Genomic DNA, 22,647 nt, shown 5'->3' on the forward strand with positions numbered 1-22,647 from the left:
CTCTGTAGGCTTGCATCGTGCCCTCCACCCGCCTCTGGCACTACTCTACCAGCTCCTGGTATCTGTAAATAAACAGTCGATGCTTCTGGCTGAGACCCTCTTTCTGGGTCTCACTGTCCTGCTGATGGGTCTTGACCTGAAACATTGACTGTGCGCAGAAGTTGTCAGACCTGCTGAGTTCGTCCAGCATTTGGTGTGTGGCTGGTACAGTGAACTGACACGTTTTCCGCACTGACATCACTCAAAACTCATTTTCGTTTCCTTTTTTAAAAATGAATCAGAACGTCACAAACTCTTGGTTGCTCTGCTGTGAAGGTTAGTTGGATTTGACACACGCACAATGAAACACGGAGTGAAATGCATCGCTTGTTTGCTGTGGGCTCCACGCTCCCGGCGCCAACAGAGCACGCCCACAACTTACTAACCCGAACTCGTGTGCCTTTGGAACGTGGGAGGAAACCCACGCGGTATTGGGGAGAATGTACATACACCTTACCGACAGTGGCAGAAAGCGAGCCCTGACTGGCGCCGTACAGAGACTGTGCTGCTACGCCCCCGCGTTAGAAGCGCAAACACACTGGTTATTAATACACGTCAGATACAGTCGTCTTGTTCAGAGCAATCCGCAGGCCAGAACGGCTAACCCCTCCTGGGGTGACGGGCTCTCTGTGTCACCACCTCAACTCTGAGCCTGCAAGAAGATCTTCGTCTATCTCTAACTGAGCCTGTCACATCCAGAGTTTCACTTCCTGGTGGAGTCTGTAGGCCAGTTCTTTATATAGCTGTGATCTAGTGTCATGTTCAACCAGACTGGATCCCTGCAGCTGAACCTACCCTGAGAACTCCAGAATACATCTAATTAACCAGACGCAGCCCTGGGTTTGAAACTCACCCAGCAACTCATTACTATTTCAAAGCAGCTCTTTAACAAGCACCATTAGCACTTTTGGGCTCAGGAATCCCCTGACAAGTCATTCTTGCCAAACCTCATCTCAGAAATATGTTTCAAAGCTCTGATTTGTTATGTCTACACCAACACTTTCTGTCTCATTCTGTCTGCAGTTCGATGGTGAAGATAGCCACACACCAGGGGTTCCCAACCTGGGGCCCACGGATCCCCCGCTTCATGGTAGGGGTCCATGGGGTAAGAAAGGTTGGGAACCCCTACCACAGAGCGTAGAACAGTACAGCACGGGAACAGACACCCCACCCCCAGCTCACAATGTTGTGAATTGAATTAGTAATCAAATACCTAACTATACTAATCCCTTCTGCCCACACACAATGTCCAAATCGGTCCATTTCCTGCCCATTCGTGCGTCTATCTAAGAGCCTCTTGAATGCTCCTATTGCATTTGCCTCCCCCATCGCCCCCTAGCAGCGCATGCCAGGCACCTGCCACCCTCCGCCCCACACATCTCCTATGGGGGGCAGCACAGTAGCGTGGCAGTTAGCATAGCACATTACAGCACTATCTGTAGGATCGGGGTTCGATTCCCACCGCTATCTGTAAGAAGTTTGCAGGTCCTCCTTTCTGGGTTTCCTCCAGGTTCTCCATTTTCCCCTCACGTTCCAAAAACGTACAAGTTTGGGTAATTGTGGGCAGACTATGTTGGTGCCGTAAGCGTGGCTTGCAGGCTGCCCCCAGCACACCTTAGACTGTGTTGGTCATTGACACAAACAACGCATTTCACTGTATCTTTCAATGTACAACTTACTGGCAGTTCCCAAAACAAGGAACACAACTAAATACTTTATCTGTTTAAAAAAACAGGGTAAACCATCACTGCAAACAATGGACAGGTGAGCAAAGGCCCGGCTCAGTCGAGGATTGAAATGGAATGAAGTGCAGAGACTGGTAAACACAAATACACACCCAGTTACAAAGCATACACAATTGGAGATGGAATGATTGTATATTCTACCAAGAATGAAAATCCCTGCAAAAACAGGGGTAAGAAAATGATAGTGTACTGTACTAATTGTGAAAGGAGAGAAAGTAAAGTTGTTAAAACAAAAGAAAATGTTGCCTTTGTTGTTTGAACGTTATCAGTTTGAACTTTGATGTGACAAATAAAACTAATCTAATCGTTTGAATTTACCTTCTCTCACCTAAATACAGGCTCTCTGGTATTAACATTTCAACCCTGGGAAAAAAATACTGACTGTCTACTCTTGGCTGTCTGACTTCCACCAGACTTCAATAATCTTGCTTATAAGAACTAGCGAATTTCTCTGACAGCGAATCTTGACAGGCTGTCTGTCCAACGAGATCTATAAACTCATAACATCCTAACAGCTTGTTCAAAGCTCAAGCTGTGAATCATTTATGCTTCAATTGAGGCTGTTTGCTCTATCCCATTGGGGCCTGTAGCGATGTCTGGATTTGTGAAACAAAACAGCATGGATTCTTTCAAAAGGAAATTAGGCAAATACATGAATGAAAAAAAATGCACTGGCAGAAATCCTGAAAACAGAGAGAGGGCAATAGACCCGGAGAAAACATCAGCTTTGGCCAGTTACAGCACTTATTCCACTGCTGTATGTTTCAGAGGCATTTAGACGGACACAACTGTTGGGTAGTCAAAACTGGCCAACACATCACCGGCACCTGCCTACCTGCCATCAAGGACCTATGCACAGAAAGGTGCTGGCAAAAAGGCCAACAACATCACGAAGGATCCCACCCACCAATCTTCTCTCTAAGGTGCACACATCTTTTGCTGCTAGTGCACAAAGGAATTTAAACTGCGCACCAAAGGTTGTCGCCCTCTACCTCGTTGGCATGTCAAGTATATTTCACGATTGTACTCAATCACATTTCCTTTTCCTGTTTCTGACGCGGACGGTGTTGACCGGGTGGAGTTTGCGATGATTTGTCCGCAGATTTTAGAACTGGCTTATTTATACTGTTTTTATTGAAGAAATTATTCAGTGCGCACATGATGTTGTCACTGGGGGAAAAACTGCTCAGCACAAGATTTGCGCACACAGTGCTCATTACAAATTAGAGGGAACATTGCCATCCACCGTTTGTCCCACTCCCATAAGGAAGGAGACTACGTAGCTTCCACATGACTCAAAAACAGTTACCTTCCTCAAGCAGTAAGGCTGATCAACACCTCCACCCACTAACCCACTTTATCATTTCCTGTCAGACACCTTATGTGCGGACACTCTGTGCCTAGCGTCACTCTATATGGACATACAATCAATTTAATTATATAAGCTATCCTATGTATTTATATTTATTGTTTTTTATTATTCTATTCTTTTTCTTATTGTGTTTTTTTTGCACCGCATTGGATCCGGAGCAACAATTATTTTGTTTACACTCGTGTACTGGAAATGACACTTAAACAATCTTGAATCTTGACATGAATGAGCAAAGAATGGAGGGATGTAGACCACATGCAGGCGGATGGGCTAAGTTTAAACTGGCATGATGGTTGGCACAGACACTGTGGGCCAAAAGGCCCGTTCCAAAGCAGTACTGTTCAAAGTTCCACTTTATTCAATAACTTCTTTACGCTGGACCAATTCTCCAAATCAAACACTTAGACAAGAACAAAAGAAATCAGAGCTGGAGTAGACATTCCACCATTCAGTCTGATCTGGTCTCGTCACTGGCTTTACCCCCTGCCTGTTCCCCAAACCGAGGATTCCTCTCATAGTCCGACCATCTCAGCCTCGAACACGCTCAATGACTCAGAGCTCTGGGTAAAGAATGGCAAAGTTTCACCACCCTCTTGTGAGGAGAACTCCCTTCTTCTCGTGCTTATATCTGAAATCTAGACTCCACCGTCAAAGGAAACACCAACCCGTCAAAGTTCAAAGGAAGTTTATTATTAAAGTACGTATATGTCACCATATGCTACCCTGAGATTCATTGTTTGCAGGCATTCTCAATAGAACAAAGAAATACAACAGAATCAATGAAAAAATAAGCGCAAAGACTGACAAACAACCGATGTGTAAAGGAAGAGAAGATGTACAAATAGAAAACAGATAGATGCTGAGGACATGAGAGTTCTCAGAGAGTTCCAGAGAGTTGTGGGGGTCTGGAATGCACTGCCTCGGAAGGCAGTGGAGGCCAATTCTCTGGATGCTTTCAAGAAGGAGCTAGATAGGTATCTTATGGATAGGGGAATCAAGGGATATGGGGACAAGGCAGGAACCGGGTATTGATAGTAGATGATCAGCCATGATCTCAGAATGGCGGTGCAGGCTCGAAGGGCCGAATGGTCTACTTCTGCACCTATTGTCTATTGTCTATCATCTATTGTCTATGAAGCCCTCTCAGAACTGTACATGTTCCTTTGAGTTCACTTCATCTCTGCCAGCAGTTCTTATGACCATGATGATATCAAAGTGGTCTTTTAGAAAGGTTATACCATCGTGGGGCTGAAATCAGATCCTCAAGAGATGGGCTCACCTCCTATCAGCAGAGAACACGTATCAGCAAGCACTCACCTTTGTTCAGGTAGATGAGGAAGATGATCAGAAGAACACATAGGAATAGGAAGACTGCCAACAATAAGATGGACTGTTGTATCTGAGCTTGTGCTGAAGAGACAAGAGAAAATACTGAGCATGATTGCTTTAAGATTTCTGCCACACATTATTGCGAAGATTAGAAAGATGGTGATGAGTTTCCATTCTGCTCTTACCCCTCACATCTGCATCACCAGAAACAAATAGTTCTTCATTCATTTGTAACCATATCCGTTTTCTCATTTCTTAACCGATTTTGGTTAATCAGATGTGCACCCAATCCAAATACTCCCTGAGACAAGTGTCTGCTCACTTCCATCTATATTAGAGTTGTGTCAGCATTGAAGCTTTCACTGGTTTCTGCTTCCCAGGTCACTTACGTTAATACAATGTGACTGATCCAAGTATCACTGACAGACCAACAGACTACAAGACACAGGAGCAGAATTAGGCCATTGAATCTGCTCTGCCATTCCATCATGGCTGATTTATTATCCCTCTCAACCCCATTCTCCAGTGCTCTCCCTGTAACAGAGGCCCTGACTAATCAAGACCCTCTCAACCTCCACTTTAAATATACACCAATCTGAGGTGATTGTCCTGATGTTTTCAATAATAATAACAATAATATTCTATGGGTGGCAGGCTGGAGATACACCTCCTCCTTCCTTCTGCTAGTCTGCAGGTCACCCTTGGGCAAGGTGTAGCACCTGCTTCATCCCCGATCAGGGTCACGTGAAACCATGGGAGCAAGTAAGTGTTGGATGGCTGTACGAGCAGTTGGTGCACATCACAAGTCCTCGTTATGTGACCACTGATGATCTCTGAAGAGTATTGATAATGGCTGGGGTTAACCCAATTGTAAAGACACTGCCCAGATAGAGGCAATGGCAAACCACTTCTGTGGAAAATATTGCCAAGAACAACCTTGGTCATGGGAAGACCATGATCGCCCACATCATATGACACAGCACGTAGCAAATGAATAATCCATATGGAACTCCGATGTATCTTGGAACTACATCGGCGAAGTCTGCCACTGCTTACCTTCCACATTCACCTGAACATAACGTTTAATTGACTTCGTCAAGCCGACATGGTCAACCAGGCAAACGAACATGACACCATTGTCTCTGAGGGAGGCGGTGAACCTGAAGTAACCCGTCACGTTGAAAGTGCCATCTCTGTTGGGCTTATGGGATGAAAAGAAGGTGTTGGATATGTAGACAGGCACCAGATGCTCCTGGCCCTGCAGCCGCTGCCATCTCATCGTCACGTCGAGCGGGTAAAACCTCTCTGCATCACATGCCAGACTCTGCTCGTCCCCTTCCGTCAGGGAGAGAGCACTGTGGCTCAGGGAAACCACGGGAGGCTCTGCAAAGAAAACGGCCAAATATTCTGTCAGAGGAGAGTGGGTGGGTGCTCACAAAGAAAAGCTGAAAATGCTGGAAACACTCAGCAAGTCAGCCAGCATCTGCGGAGAGAGAAACAGAATTAATGTTTCAGGTCAATGACTTTTCATCAGAACTGGGAACACTTAGAGACAGGCCAGCTTTAGGCTGCAGAGAGTGAGTGGGGCAACAGGGAACAGCTCTGAAGGTGGGAGAGACTTTAATAACAAAAATCTGGTGGTAATGGGATAGCGGTATAAAGGCTCCTTCTGACAAAGGGTCTTCAACTTACAACATTAACTCTGTTTCTCCTACTTGACCTGCTTAGTGTTTTCAGCACTTCTTGGCTTTATTTCAGATTTTCAGCATCTGCAGTGCTTTCATTTTCAAACAAATTTGGGGTCTAGAGTTGGTAAAACTGAGGATAGCAATATGTGTCTTTGACTTTATATTCAACATGAGCAGCGGTATGCAGGAGACCAAGAACTGGAATCATAATTAAAGTGACATAGTGGTCAGAAGTTAGGAGTTAGGCACAGGCTGAACAATAATGCTCTACATGTCCGAAGTGTTTTGCTTGCTTCCCTAGTGTAGAGGAGAACATGCTGTGAGCACTGAGAACAGTATAGGTACAAGTAAATGGATAGACATGGACTGATTAAGGATAGTCCAGCATGACTTTGTGAGTGGTAACTTCCTCGAAAAACTCCATAAGATTGGTTAGATGTCACGTCTAAACAATCTTATGGAGTTTTTCCAGGAAGTTACCAAGAAAGTTGATGAAGTCAGGGCAGTGGATCTTGTCTACATAAACTTTAGAAAGGTATTTGATAAGGTCCCGCATGGGAGGCTGGTCAAGATGGTTCAGTCGCTTGGCATCCAAGATGAGGTGGTAAATTGGATTAGACATTGGCTTTGAGGGAGAAGCCAGAGAGTGGTAGTAGAGGGTTGCCTCTCTGACTGGAGGCCTGCGACTAGTGGTGTGCCGCAGGGATGGGTGCTGGGTCTGTTGTTGTTTGTCATCAATCTCAATGATCTGGATAATAATGTAGTTAACTGGATCAGCAAATTTGTGGACGACACCAAGATTGGGGGAGTAGGGGACAGTGAGGAAGGCTATCATAGTTTGCAGAGGGATCTGCATCAGCTGGAAAAATGGCAGATGGAACTTAATACAGACAAGTGTGGGGTTTTGCAATTCAGTAGGACCAACCGGGTTAGGTCTTACACAGTGAACGGTAGGGTACTGATGAGTCTATAGGATAAACAGATCTGGGAATACCTGTCCATAATTCATTCAAAGTGGCTTCACAGGCAGATAGGGTCCTGAAGAAAGCTTTTGGCACACTGGCCTTCATAAACCAATGCACTGAGTACAGGAAATGGGATATTATGTTGAAGTTGTATAATATATTGGTGAGGCTGAATTTGGAGTATTGTGTACAGTTTTGGTCCCCTACCTACAGGAAAGATGCAAACAAGGTTGAAAGAGTACAGAGAAAATTTACAAGGATGTTGTTGGGTCTAGAGGACCTGAGTTATAAGGAAAGATTGAATAGGTTAGGACTGTATTCTTTAGGACATAGAAGATTGAGAGGGGATTTGATAGAGGTATACAAAATTATGAGGGGTACAGAAAGGGTAAATGCAAGCAGGCTTTTTCTACTGAGGTTGTGTGGGACTACAACCAGAGGACATGGGCTGAGGGTGAGAGGTGAGGGTTTAGGGGAATATGTGAAAACTTCCTTCACTCAGAGAGTCGTGAGAGTGAAGAATGAGCTGCCAGCACAAGTGCAAAGCTCAATTTTAATATTTAAGAGAAGTTTGGATAGTTACATGGTTGGTAGGGGTATGGGGGGCTTTGTTCCCAGTGAAGGTCGATGGGAGTAGGCTGCTTAAATGGTTTTGGCATGGACTCGATGGGCTGAAGGGATTGTTTCTGGGCTGTATTTGTCCATGACTTCATGACTCTAAATCACCTGGAGAGAGTGCTGGGGGACCTGGATCAGAAGATTGGGAAGGAAGGACAAATGGCATTGTTGATTTAACTCATTTTTACTGATTGCATTGGTCACTTTCATACCTGTAAGCTGCACTGGCTTACTGTCACCTCTACCCACCAAGGCTCTAACACTGCTGATAGACCCTTGGAAGCTGAGAGCTTTAAGGCCTTCCTGGTAGGAGACAGAAGTGTATAGGGACCGTACATCCATAGCTATTAGGGCCAAGGAACCGAAAATGGTTGAAGAAATCTAGAACATGTTGATAGTCCTTTCAGCTATGGTAGGGGGAGAAAGGAAAGTCTCAGCATCAGAGCACACTCATTAGGGACTTTGAAGAGACGTCTTGATAGACACATGAATGTGAGGAAAATGGAAGGATATGGACATTGTGTAGGCTGAAGAGATTAGCTTAGTTGACCATTTGATGACTAACTTAATAATTGGTTCGGCAGGACATTGTGAGCTGAAGGACTTGTTCCAGCACTGTACTGTACAATGGAGATGCAGAAACTGGGAGAATGGAACATGGTCCTTACAGCATGCAGGATGTACTGTAGCTATGGGAGTAACAGGGCTTATAAAGTAGCTTGCCTTTCTACTGAGGTGACAAGAAAGGCAAGAGTCAGATAAAGACCATGATATTTTTGACTTCTAAATGAATGAAGGAAGCAGTCATCAATTGTTAAGGAAAAGGTCCTGAATCAGGCTGAAGAAAGCGATATTTCTTTCATATATCCAAGAACGTGACAGGCATGGTTTAGACCTTCTGCTTCTTTCTAGACAACGGAACTAGCCAGTTCCCCTCCACCTTCCCCCTCACCTGGCATCACCTATCACCTTCCATCGTGTACTCCTTCTCCTCCCCCCCACCCACCTTATTCTAGCTTCTTCCCACTTCCTTCCTAGTCCTGATGAAGAGCTTCAGCTTGATACATCGAATACTTATTCCTTTCCATATATGCCACCCACCCTGCAGAGTTCCTCCAGCATTTTGTGTGAGGGCTCTCAACTGTGCCTCTTCAGTGATAGCTTCCTGTTCCCATTCTCTCCCTCCTTTCTTAAACATTCGTTCTAACCCATAGGAACATTTCCAGAATCTCTGAAGCCATGTAAGATGATAAGCTCTTTCATAACCCTGGGAAGTATGATAATCAGGTCCTTGAAATTCATTAGGCTTTAAGCTCACCAACTTCAGTATTAAAAAGGGTGAAATGATTTGCCAATTGTTAGTATTAATCTTAACTACTGCATTGATACACTTCAAGCTAAGAGAAACAAAGTCCTTTTCCAGCCTTAAACTAACCCTTACTCTACTGATTGTACAGTACAATAATTAATCTAGACTCCTTCTCTACTAGTAAAGCCCTACAAGCTCTGGATTTTCTGCTAATTTGCTAAAAATTTTCATCGAGGTTCAGTACTAATAAAATAGGCAGCTTACCAATAATCTTCACACTCATGGTCTGTGTACCAAAGAGAGGAGGGACATAAACCAAACAGGTGTAGGATCCTTCTTTGCTCATATTAATATTTCTTATGCGGAGGGACGCATTCCCATTCTTGATCTGGTCCAAGAATACTTCAACTCCCTTCTCAATGTCTTCAATCCGCTGAGTCCGTCCATTGTAGGAGAACAATTTCTTCTTTACCCCCTTGTATTGATACCTCCAGTCAATGTTAACAGCGGCACTGTGATCAACCTTGAAGCCACAGTCCAGAAGCAGGTCTTGATTCAGTTTGGTTATAATCAATGGTGTGCTTGTGTGAACGATATAGTTCACTAACAGATAAAAACAGAAATGAACAAACCATTGGTTACTCACTAGAACACTGAGATTTCACTTACCTCAAAAGATAAAGGCATGGAATATTGTGAGCAGTTTTGGGCCCCTTATCTAAGGAAGAATGCACCGGCTTTGGGGAAGATCCAGAGGAGATTCACAAGAATGAAACCAGGGATGGAAGGGTTAGCGTATAAGGAGTGTTTGATGGCTCTGGGCCTGTACTCGCAGTTCAGAAAAATAACGGGGTTCTTAGTGAAAGACTGTAAGGCCTAGATAGAGTGGACGTGGAGTGTGGTGGGTGTCGAGGACCAGAGGGCATAGCCTCAGAATACAAGGATATCCCTTTAGAACAGAGATGAGGAGGAATTTCTTCAGCCAGAGGGTGGTGAACCTATGGAATTCATTGCCACAGACGGCTGTGGAGGCCAAGTCATTGGGTGTATTTAAAGCTGAGGTTGAAAGGTTCTTGATTAATAAGGGCATTAAAGGTTATGGGGAGAAGGCAGAAGAATGGGATTGAGAGGGATAATAAATCAGCCATGATGGAATAGTGGAGCAAACTCAATGGGCCAAATGGTGTAATTTTGCTCCTATACCTTATAGACCAATTATCTAAAAGCTTACTATTTTAATATAACTATTTACATGTCTTCTGGACTTTTGATCTTATGTGTTCCTGTGGAAACACTGCAACGCAAAGCCCTACAAGGACAAATTATTAAGTAGATACAAAAATGAGTTAGAATATTTCTACAGGGAAAAGGGATCAAAGGATAAGCGAAGCTTGGATGATCACATCTGATCACTGAACACATTGAATCGCAGAGTAGAAGCAAAGAGGTGAATCTCTTACCCCTCCTCCTTCCCTTTCTCCCATGGTCCTCTCCTATCAGATTCCTTCCTCTCCAGCCCTTGACCTTTCTAGCCCACCTGGCTTCACCTATCATCCTCCAGCTATCCTCCTTTCCCTCGCACCAGCTTTTTCTTCTGGCATTTATCCCCTTCTTTCTCAGTCCTGAAGGAGGGTCTCGGCCCAAAATGACAACTGTTTATTCATTTCCACTGAAGCTGCCTGACCTGCTGAGTTCCTCCAGCATTTTGTGTGTGTTGACTTAAGCTTGCATCGTACAGTTCTTTATCTTGGTTCAGCCAGAATGCGTTTATTTTCTGGCCATCAGCATTGTCAGGCAATACAGTGTTGTTTTAAAAAACTCTGTAGGCAAGTACAGTACATCAACTTTTGGCTTCAATCATAAATCATAACTAAATTTGTAAAGGCAATAATAATAACTGCATGTTAAATATTGACCGTTGCTGCTCATGTTTCACTGCTCTCTCCACTCCCCCTCCCCCCAGCTGCACTACACCCCAAGCAGGTTCAATAATGCTTTCAGAAATAAATGTAATTAGTCAGTGTGACAAACAAGGCTCACATTTCACAAAATCATGACTGAAATTATAAAACTAAATGGCAGAGTTTTACAGATGAAAAGAACATTTTTTTTTTAGCATTCTTAAGGGATCCTCTTTAGTATTGATCAAAAATAAAGAATGCAAACCCTAAAACAGTGATCCACGGCCTTCTCTTGTGCCAAGATGAGGCCACCCTCGGGCTGGAGAAGCAACACCTTATACTCCATCCGGGCAGCCTCCAACCTGATGGCATGAATATTGATTTCTCCTTCTGGTAAAAAATATTTTCTGTCCCCTCCCCTCTTCCTCTATTCTCCACCCTGGTCTCTTACCTCTTCTCATCAGCCTATCACTTCCCTCTGGGCCCCCTCCTCCTTCCCTTTTTCCACTTTCCTCTCCTATCAGCCCTTCTTCTCCAGCCCTTCACCTGGCTTCACCTGTCACCCTCCAGCCAGCCACCTTCTGCTCCCCTACCTTCTTATTCTGGCATCTGACCCCTTCCTTTTCAGTCCTGAAGAAGGGTCTCAGCCTGTTTATTCATCTCCATAGATGCTGTCTGATTTGCTGAGTTCCTCCAGCATTTTGTGTGTGTGCTGCTATCTTTTCCTGTACAGGTTTCAACAAATTATATTGGACTTCTTCGGTCCACATAAACTTTAAGAGTAAGATGACCTTTATTTGTCACGTGTACATTAAAACATCGAGGCAGACAGTGAGATGCATCATTTGGTAATTTGGGTCGATGACCAATGCAGCCTGAGGATGCGCTGGTGGTAGCCCCCAAATTCTGCCACCAGCATAGCAAGCCCACAACTTACTAACCCTAACCCATACCTCTTTGGAATGTGGGAGGAAACCAGAGCACCCGGAGGAAACCCAAGCGGTCACGGGGAGAACGTACGTCCTCACAGACAGCGGCAGGAAATGAACCCGGGTCGCTGGCGCTGTAAAACATTATGCTAACGCTATGCTACCGTGCTGCCCCATTACCTTGGACTGACAGAGTGTCTGTGTCTCCAATGGGTGGGTCTTCACCATCAGTTGGAGTTTCACTCTCCTTCTTGTCCTCGTAATTAGGTGCTTTTAGCCTCCTCATGAAGCCAGTTACGGTGAACTTCCCATGTCTGTGCTTTACAGTCACAGTGAACCATTTGTCTTCACCTTGCTCCTCACCCTTCTGTGGCCAGGGAGCGTGGAATCCGTAGGTGGAATGATGGCTAATCTCACATTCCAAATCATCAGGTTTTGTGCCCACATATTGGAATATGTCTAAGGAAGAATCTGTAAGTGAAAGGAAAGGTTCCATTTATGTTAAAAGGGAAGGCAGTACATAACTTTGCAAAGTTCAAAGCAAATTTATTATCAAGGTACATATATGACACCATATACAACCCTGAGATTCGGCTTCTTATGGATATACTTCAGGCCGCACCCAACAGGACAGACAAATCTGGCAATGATCTTGTAAACCTAACTTGCATTTGCTAATGAGGCCCTTGCTATAATAGGGTAACTAAAATTGTACACAACATTCCAAGTGTGGCCTCCTAACTTGGTTAAAATTGGTCAGTCTTACACCGAATCCCATTATTGCTTTCCGACCACAAGACGTCAAATTGCATTGGATGCTAAAACCTGCTTAAATCCCAATTTCGTCCATCTTCCAGAGTGTGGGTTAGTTAAAATGAAATGTGCCTCCTCATGCTTTGTCTCCTCGCCTTATCAATCAGAGCATCTACTGACTTACCATGAACAGTAGCTTTGGAAAAAGGATCTAGTGCTTTCCCGGCGTATGTTAAGTCTATCCCAAGCCTTATAGGCTTGTCAGGCAGGTGCTTATGTCGATTTCCATGGTGTGAAGCAACTGAGACTCCCCCCTGGATAGGACGCCAGTCTATCGCAAGGTTAACCCCCAGCATTTTGCCGGTACCCATTTTCAGCTGGGTGAATGGAGCAATGTGGTTAAGTACCTTGCTCAAGGACACAACACACTGCCTCAGCTGGGGATCAAACTCACGACCTCCAGATCGTTAGTCCAACGCCTTAACCACTTGGCCACGCACCACACTTTCCCGGCGTATATGACGCATAAACTCTTCTTGGACCTCCAGCTAGGTACAGGCATTGATTTTAACCAGCGTTTTGATGACAAACTCCCCAATGAAGATGGCAGAGTCTGTAATCGAAACGTCAGTTAAAATCGACCCTAGACACAGCCAGAAGTCCAAGAAAAGTTTATGCATAGCTCTGGAAATCCGCTAGTGAAATAAAATTAGCAAGCTTGTTTTATATAATAAGCAAATTTTGATGTTTTAGGTGGCAGAGTAACAACTTCTTAAATGATTTGAACCACCAGGGTACCGAGGATGTGTGCCACAGATAATTAATTGCAGAGAATGCTTGGTGTTTTCACGTTACCTTTAACTTTAAAACGAATTGCTTCCTCATTTGTATCGAAATCACCAAACAGCAGCAATGCCTTCCTCAAAACGTTTGTTTGCCCTACGACAGAGAACCCGTCATCTTCCTTCATTTCTCGAAAAATGCAATCCAGCTTTCTGTTTGGAAGCACGTGTCCATTCTCGGCCAGTGCAATTCCTGAGGGAAGAGAAGCAAAGTAGGAAACGAAAGGGAAATCTTTAAACAAAGGTTGAACAATGTACCACTTCGCTGAAGAAGTAAAGAATATCTTTGTACTGATTGTGAGTATTTCAGCCTCAACATCCATATTTTTTCTCTCACGTCTGGAATGTCTGTAATAATTTTGGCCATAACAAACTCACATTAATTAGGAAGCTCTCAGTTCAAACCCTACTCTGGAGACCTAGTCAGTGGTTGACGAACATACCCAGTATTGGTCTATCCCCTCAGTACTGTACTGCTATGTAGACCTTCATGATCAAAGGATTCAATTAAGACACTGGTCAGCAGGTCAGGCTTGAGGTGCTTAGTGACCTATTGTTCTTCTCTTGTAGACCTGGTATGATTTGCTTCTATATTGGTCCAATTTTATTTATGAAGTGTGCTACATAATGGGATAAAATGTGTATCTCTTTCATATGAAACACTGACTTCTATTAGCAGTGTTGACATCTTTACTTTGCACCCCTACCCATTAATTTCACTTATAGTAGTGTAGTGGTTAGCACAACACTTTACAGTACAGGCGATCCAGGTTTGATTTCTGTCGCTGCCTATAAGGAGCTTGTAACCTTCTCCCCGTGACCACATGTGTTTCCTCCGGGTGCTCCGGTTTCCTCCCACAGTCCAAAGACACACCGGCTGGTAGGTTCATTGGTCAATGTAAACTGTCCCGTGAAATAGGCCAGAGTTAAATCAGGGGACTGCTGGACAGCGTGGCGCGGAGGGCCAGTTCCACATTGCATCCCAATAAATGAATAATAAATAAATTATACCAAGATGGGTCTACAGTGATGTTTATATCATTTGAGAAAGTACTTCTCTCGTCCCTATAATAATAGAAGCACAACTATATTTGACAATCTTCTCCACTTCACTGTCTCTTGCAAAATCATGAAAGCATTCACTTAAATTTGAAATTGCCAAAATATCTACATTATGCACCACATAGACCTACTTAGTCTCACAAGCAAGATAGAGTGATGTGGATGCATATCTCGGCCTTTTCCCTAAACAAACCCTGCCGCATGCACTAAGATAAATGACCAGTTAGCCTGACTTCAGTGGTAGAGAAGAATCTGGAGTCCATTATAAAGGACGTGGTTTCAGGGTACTTGAAGGCACATGATAAAATAGGCCAAAGTCAGCATGGTTCCCTTAAAAGGAAATCTTGCCTGACAAATCTGTAGGAATTCTTTGAGGAAATAACAAGCAGGATAGACAAAGGAGATGGTGTTTATTTGACGAGGTACTACATACGAGGCTGCCTAACAAGATAAGATCCTATAGTATTACAGGAAAGATACCAGCATGGATAAAAGATCAGCTGACTGGCAGGAGGAAAAGAGTGGGAATAAAGGGGGCCTTTTCAGGTTGGCTGCCAGTGACTAGTGATAGCCATGCCTCTAGGTAGGGAAAGGAAGAGGAAGGCCATAGTGATAGGGGACTCTATAGTCAAGGGGTCAGACAGGCGATTATGTGGACGCAGGAAAGAAACTCGGATGGTAGTTTGCCTCCCAGGTGCCAGGGTCCAGGATGTTTCTGATCGCGTCCAAGATATCCTGCAGTGGGAGGGAGAACAGCCAGAGGTTGTGGTACATATTGGTACCAATGACATAGGTAGGAAAAGGGAAGAGGTCCTGAAAGAAGACTATAGGGAGTTAGGAAGGAAGTTGAAATGCAAGACCTCAAAGGTAGTAATCTCGAGATTACTGCCTGTGCCACGCAACAGTGAGAATAGACAATACGTGCAGAAGTAGACCATTCAGCCCTTCGTGTCTGCACTGCCATTTTGAGATTATGGCTGATCATCTACTATCAATACCCGGTTCCTGCCTTGTCCCCATATCCCTTGATTCCCCTATCCATAAGATACCTATCTAGCTCCTTCTTGAAAGCATCCAGAGAATTGGCCTCTACTGCCTTCTGAGGCAGTGCATTCCAGACCCCCACAACTCTCTGGGAGAAGAAGTTTTTCCTTAACTCTGTCCTAAATGACCTACCCCTTATTCTCAAACCATGCCCTCTGGTACTGGACTCTCCCAGCATCTGGAACATATTTCCTGCCTCTATCTTGTCCAATCCCTTAATAATCTTATATGTTTCAATCAGATCTCCTCTCAATCTCCTTAATTCCAGCGTGTACAAGCCCAGTCTCTCTAACCTCTCTGCGTAAGACAGTCCAGACATCCCAGGAATTAACCTCGTGAATCTACGCTGCACTTCCTCTACAGCCAGGATGTCCTTCCTTAACCCTGGAGACCAAAACTGTACATAATACTCCAGGTGTGGTCTCACCAGGGCTCTGTACAAATGCAAGAGGATTTCCTTGCTCTTGTTCTCAATTCCCTTTGTAATAAAGGCCAACATTCCATTAGCCTTCTTCACTGCCTGCTGCACTTGCTCATTCACCTTCAGTGACTGATGAACAAAGACTCCTAGATCTCTTTGTATTTCCCCCTTACCTAACTCTACACCGTTCAGATAATAATCTGCCTTCCTGTCTTACTCCCAAAGTGGATAACCTCACACTTATTCACATTAAACATCATCTGCCAAGTATCTGCCCACTCACCCAGCCTATCCAAGTCACCCTGAATTCTCCTAACATCCTCATCACATGTCACACTGCCACCCAGCTTAGTATCATCAGCAAATTTGCTGATGTTATTCTCAATGCCTTCATCTAAATCGTTGACGTAAATTGTAAACAGCTGTGGTCTCAATACCAAGCCCTGTGGCACCCCACTAGTCACCACCTGCCATTCCGAGAAACACCCATTCACTGCTACCCTTTGCTTTCTATCTGCCAACCCGTTTTCTATCCATGTCAATGTCTTCCCCCCGATGCCCTGAGCTTTGATTTTATCCACCAATCTCCTATGTGGGACCTTATCAAATGCCTTCTGAAAATCGAGGTACACTACATCCACTGGATCTCCCCCGTCTAACTTCCTGGTTACATAGGAATAGAATGAGGTGGAGGATAAATGCGTGGCTGAGGGAATGGAGCAGGGGGCAGGGATTCAGATTTCTGGATCATTGGGACCTCTTTTGGGGCACGTGTGACCTGCACAAAAAGGACGGATTGCACTTGAATCCCAGGGGGATCAATATCCTGGTGGGCAGGTTTGATAGAGCTGTTGGGAAGGGTTTAAACTAGTTTGGTGGGGGATGGGAATCAGAATGTGAGTGCAGGGATTAAGGTAGAAAGACAACGGCATGATGCTAAGAGTTCTGAGTTGATGAGGAAGGACAGGCAGGGGACAGAACATAATTGTAGCCAGTTAAAGGGTTGAAATGTGTCTATTTCAATGCTAGGAGTATTAGGAACAAGGAGGATGAACTTAAGAGCATGGAACAGTACGTGGAACTACGATGTTGTGGCCGTTAGTGAAACTTGGTTGGAGGAAGGGCAGGATTGGATGATGTTTTAAAAGGAATAGGATGGGAGGTAGAAAAAGGGGGGGGGGGGGAGTGGCATTGCTGGTCACGGCTATAGAAAGGGAGGACGCTGCAGAGGGAGGGTCCACGGAGTCAGTCTGGGTGGAAGTCAGAAATAGGAAGGGATCAATCACCGTGCTGGAAGTAGTCTATAGGCCCCCAAATAGCCCTCAGGACACCGAGGAGCAGATAAGTAGGCAGATTTTAGAATGGTGCAGGAAATACAGGGTAGTAGTTATGGGTGATTTCAACTTCCCTCATATTGACTGGCACCTCCTGAGTGCAAGGGGGATAGATGGGGCTGAATTTGTCAGGTGTGTTCAAGGATTCCTGACACAGTACGTATTATATTCTACCCTTCTTGAAATGAATGCTAACATTGCATTTGCTTCCTTACCACCAACTTAATTTACAAATTAACCTTTAGGGAATCCTGCTTGAGGATTCTCAAATTGCTTTGCGGCTCTATTTTATGAATTTTCTCCTCGTTTAGAAAATAGTCTGTGCCTTTATTCCTTCTACCAAAGTGCATTGCTGCACACTTCCCTCCACTATGTATCCATCTGTCACTTCTTTGTCCAATCTCCCAACCTGTCTAACTCCTTCTGCAGCCTCCTGCTACCTCAACACGACCTACCCCTTTATCTTTGTATTGTCCACAAACTTGGCCACAAAGCCATCAAATCATTGATATATAACATGAAAACCCCTGCGGAACCATAGAACATTACAGCACAGTACAGGCTCTTCAGCCCTCCATGTTGTGCCGACCCATATAATCCTTTAAAAAAAATGCACTAAACCCACACTACCCCATAACCCTCTACTTTTCTTTCATCCATTTGTCTGTCCAAGAGTATCTTAAATACCCCTAATGTTTTAGCCTCCACCACCATCCCTGGCAAGTCATTCCAGGCACTCACAACCCTCTGTGTAAAAAACTTACCCCTGATGTCTCCCCTAAACTTCCCTCCCTTAATTTTGTACATATGCCCTCTGGTGTTTGCTATTGGTGCCCTGGGAAACAGGCACTGACTATCCACCCTATCTATGCCTCTCAATCTTGTAGACCTCTATCAAGTCCCCTCTCATTCTTCTACGCTCCAAAGAGAAATGTCCCAGCTCTGCTAACCTTGCTTCATATGACTTGTTCTCCAAACCAGGCAACATCCTGGTAAATCTCCTCTGCACCCTCTCCATAGCTTCCACATCCTTCCTATAATGAGGTGACCAGAATTGAACGCAATACTCTAAGTGCGGTCTCACCAGAGATTTGTAGAGTTGCAACATGACCTCTCTACTCTTGAACTCGATCCCCCTGCTAATGAAGCCTAGCATCTCATAGGCCTTCTGAACTACCCTATCAACCTGCGCAGCGACCTTGAGGGATGTATGGATTTGAACCCCAAAGTCCCTTTGTTCATCCACACTCTTTAAGTAAATGACCATTAATCCTGTACTCAGTCTTCTGGTTTGTCCTTCCAAAATGCATCACCTCACACTTACCCGGATTGAACTCCATCTGCCATTTTTCTGCCCAACTCTGCAGCCTGTCCATATCCTCTTGTAACCTTCGACAACCTGCAGCTCCATCCACAACTCCTCCAATCTTCGTGTCATCTGCAAACTTACTCACCAATCCTTCCGCCTCTACATCCAGGTCATTTATAAAAATCACAAATAGCAGGGGTCCCAGGACAGATCCCTGCGGCACTCCACTAGTCACCGACCTCCAGGCAGAATACTTTCCTTCCACAACTACCCTCTGCTTTCTTCCTTTAAGCCAATTTTTTATCCAAACAGCCAAGTTTTCACTTATCCCATGCCTCATGACTTTCTGGATGAGTCTCTAGTGAGGGATCTTGTCAAGTGCCTGGCTAAAGTCCATGTAGACCACATCCACTGCCCTACCCTCATCAATTTCTTTTGTTACCTCTTCAAAAAACTCAATCAGGCTCATGAGGCACGACCTTCCCTTCACAAAGCCATGTTGACTATCCATGAGTAGACTGTACTTCTCCAAATGCTCGTAGATCCTATCCTTAAGAATGCTTTCCAGTAGTTTGCAGACCACCAACGCAAGACTCACTGGTCTATTGTTCCCAGGTTTCTCCCTATTACCCTTTTTAAACAAGGGAACTACATTTGCCATTCTCCAATCCTCCGGCACTTCCCCTGTAGCCAAAGAGGATTCAAAGATCATAGCTAATGCTCCTGCGATCTCTTCTCTCAATTCCCACAACAACCTGGGGTGTATCATATCCAGCCCTGGGGATTTGTCAATCTTGATATTTTTAAGAAGATCCAGCACTTCTTCTTCCTTAATCTCCACACTGTCCAGCACACAGTCCTGCTCTATTTCGACCTCAACCTGATCAAGATCCTTTCACTTGTGAATACTGAAGCAAAGTATTCATTTAGGACCTCCCCAACCTCTTCCGCCTCCAGGCACATGTTGCCCTCTTCAGCCTTTAGTGGTCCCAGCTTTCAAGATTCAAGATTCACGATTCAAAAACTTTATTGTCATTCCAACTATACATCAGCTCTGCAGGGCAGAATGAGACAGCGTTTCCCGGGGCAAGTGCAATCATAACATAACAAACGCAACAATAAATAGTAAACACAACAATAAATAGTAAAACACAACAGCCACATGTCAGTTAAAATCAAGTTATAAGTGTCCAGTGCAAGTTAAAAGTGTCCAAAGCAGAGTCAGGTAGAGCAGCTATTTAGCAGTCTGACTGCCTGTGGGAGGAAGCTGTTTAGTAGCCTTGTGGTTTTTGTTTTGATGCTCCTGTAACGTTTGCCTGATGGCAGAAGAACAAACAGTTTATGGAGAGGGTGTGAGGGGTCTTTAATGATGTACCGTGTCTTCTGGAGACATCGATTCTGAAAGAGGTCTTGGACAGAAGGTAGAGAGACCCCAATAACCTTCTCTGCTCCCCTAACCACCCTCTGCAAGGCTTTTTTGTCAGCAGCACTGCAGCTGGATTACCAGGTTGTGATGCAAAAGGTCAGCACACTCTCAACCACGCATCTGCAGAATGTAGTTAAGATGTTAGTGGGGAGTGATGCTTGTTTAAGTTTCCTCAGAAAGTGCAATCTCTGCTGGGCCCGTTTCACAATCCCAGTGGCGTTCCTGGACCAGGTGAGATTGTCCGAAATCTGCACCCCAAGGAACCTGATGTTTTCCACTCTCTCCACTATGGAGCCGCTGATGCTGAGGGTGTGCGCTCAGGCTGAGACCGTCTGAAATCGACGAACGTCTCCTTGGTTTTGGTGACATTAAGTATCAAGTTGTTGTCACTACACCAGCTCTCTAGGTGTTTGACCTCCTCCCTGTATATTTTTTCATCATCTTTGCTGATGAGCCCCACCACTGTGGTATCATCAGCAAATTTAATGATTAGGTTCTCCTTGAATCTGGCTGCACAGTCATGTGTTAGCAGTGTAAACAGCAGTGGGCTGAGCACACAGCCTTGTGGCGATCCAGTGCTCAGTGTGATGGAGTCAGAGATGTTCCTGCCAACACGGACAGACTGTGGTCTCTCTGTCAAGAAATCCAGAATCCAGTGACACATGGCAGTGTTAAGGCCAAGCAGCGACAGTTTCTCCACTAGTCTCTACGGGATGATGGTATTGAACGCAGAACTGAAATGAACGTACAGGATTCTGGCATAAGTGTCTTTATTGTCCAACTGAGAGAGAATTGTGTGCAGTGTGGCGGATATTGCATCCTCCGTACAGCAGTTGGAACGATAAGCAAACTGTAGAGGATCCAGCGATGTGGGGAGGCTGGCTGTGATATGAGGCTTAACAAGCCATTCCAAACATTTTCATCATTTGTTCTCATCATCCTCCTGTTCTTCACATACACATAGAACGCCTTGGGATTCTCCTTAATCCTACATGCCAAGGCCTTCTCATGCCCCCTTCGAGCTCTCCTAAGTCCTTTCTTTAGCTCCTTCCTGGCTACCCTATATTTCTCATGAGCCCCTCCTACTTCCTGCTTCTTATATCTAACATATGCTTCCTTTTTCCTCTTGACAAGTTGCCTCACGTATTTCGTCAGCCACGGTTCCCTTTTCCTACCATTTTTTCCTTGCCTCAGTGGGACAAACCTATCCTGAACCCAGCTCAAGTGGTCCCTAAAATTCTCCCGCATTACTTCTGTGCTTGCCTCTTTGAACATCTGTTTCCAATTTACTCTCGTAGTTCCTGCCTCATCCCTTCAAAGCTAGCCTTTCCCCAGTTAAGCACTTTACCATTTCATCTGATTTTATCCCTTTCCATAGCTATGCTGAAGCTAAGGGAGTTGTGGTCACTCTCACCAAAATGCTCCCCCACCAAGAGGTCTGTCACCTGACCAGGTTCATTACCCAGAACTAGATCCGGTTTAGCCTCTCGTCTATTGAATTTGAAAGTTCTGGATAGATTGGACGTGGAGAGGATGTTTGCTCTAGTGGGGGAGTCTAGGACCAGAGGGTACAGATTCAAAACAGAGGGATGTCCATTTAGAACAGAAATGAGGAGGAATTTCCATGGGGTGGTGAATCTGTGGAATTCATTGCCACAGATGGCTGTGGAAGCCAAGTCATTGAGTATATTTAAAGCAGAGGTTGATAGGTTCTTGCTTAGTCAGGGTGTCAAAGGTTACAGAGAAAAGGCAGGAGCATGGGGTTGAGAGTGATAATAAATCAGCCATAATGGGCCAAATGGCCTAATTCTGCTCTTATGTCTGGAGGCAGGACAATTGGCCCAAACACTCCATTTCTCCACTCAAGCCTTGTCCCATCATTCCACATTCAATTCTATCATCATATCCCTCTAATCCCTTCTTTCTTATTTATTTGTCCAGCTTCCTCTTAAATTCATCTGTGACATTCACTACAACCACTCCTTATGGGAGCAAGTTCCAGCCCTTGGATAAGGCTATTTCTTCCGAATCCCCTGATGGATTGTTTGGTAACCATCTTATATTGATGGTTCTGCTCTCCTCCACTAATGGAAATATTCTCCGTGACCATCCTATAAAAGTGCTTCACTGAAACTTACAGGACTTGACAGGTAGGATGCAGGGAGGATGATTGTCCTGGCTGAGGAGTTGAGAATCAAGAGTCAGAATAAGGGGTCAGTTATGTAGGACTAAAGTGAGGAGAAATTGCTCAGAAGGTTGCAGCTCTTTGGTATTCTCTGCCCTGGAGGGGTGCAAAGATTTGATTGTTGAGCTTATACAAAGAGGTTGATAGACCTCTGAATACTTGGGGAATCAATTAAGACAGAAACAGGACAAGAAAATAGCGACTGAGGTAGAAGAACAACAGTGATCTTAATGAATGATGGAGCAGACTCAAATTCCTTATGTTCATGATTTAAAGACCTCCAGCAGGTCACCCCCCAGATTTCTCAAATGAAAACTCTTAATGAATCCTCAGAGTTAAAGGTTGGCCTGGACATCGAGGAAAATCCTCTATCACT

The 22,647-nt window shown here is 44.6% G+C and overlaps 1 protein-coding gene across 1 annotated transcript in view; it reads right to left on the reverse strand.

Annotated features, from left to right (window-relative positions):
- Window positions 1-22,647, reverse strand: part of LOC140731668 (tapasin-like) — a 36,867-nt gene that overhangs the window by 8,763 nt on the left and 5,457 nt on the right. The window contains exons 2-6 of the mRNA XM_073053316.1: window positions 13,504-13,683; window positions 12,076-12,366; window positions 9,330-9,668; window positions 5,542-5,868; window positions 4,474-4,566 (exon numbers count right to left, since the gene is read on the reverse strand). Coding sequence (XP_072909417.1) covers window positions 4,474-4,566; window positions 5,542-5,868; window positions 9,330-9,668; window positions 12,076-12,366; window positions 13,504-13,683 — 1,230 coding nt within the window. The remainder of the gene's footprint in view (window positions 1-4,473; window positions 4,567-5,541; window positions 5,869-9,329; window positions 9,669-12,075; window positions 12,367-13,503; window positions 13,684-22,647) is intronic.

Source organism: Hemitrygon akajei, chromosome 8 (assembly GCF_048418815.1).
Source record: "Hemitrygon akajei chromosome 8, sHemAka1.3, whole genome shotgun sequence".
NCBI lineage: Eukaryota > Metazoa > Chordata > Chondrichthyes > Myliobatiformes > Dasyatidae > Hemitrygon > Hemitrygon akajei.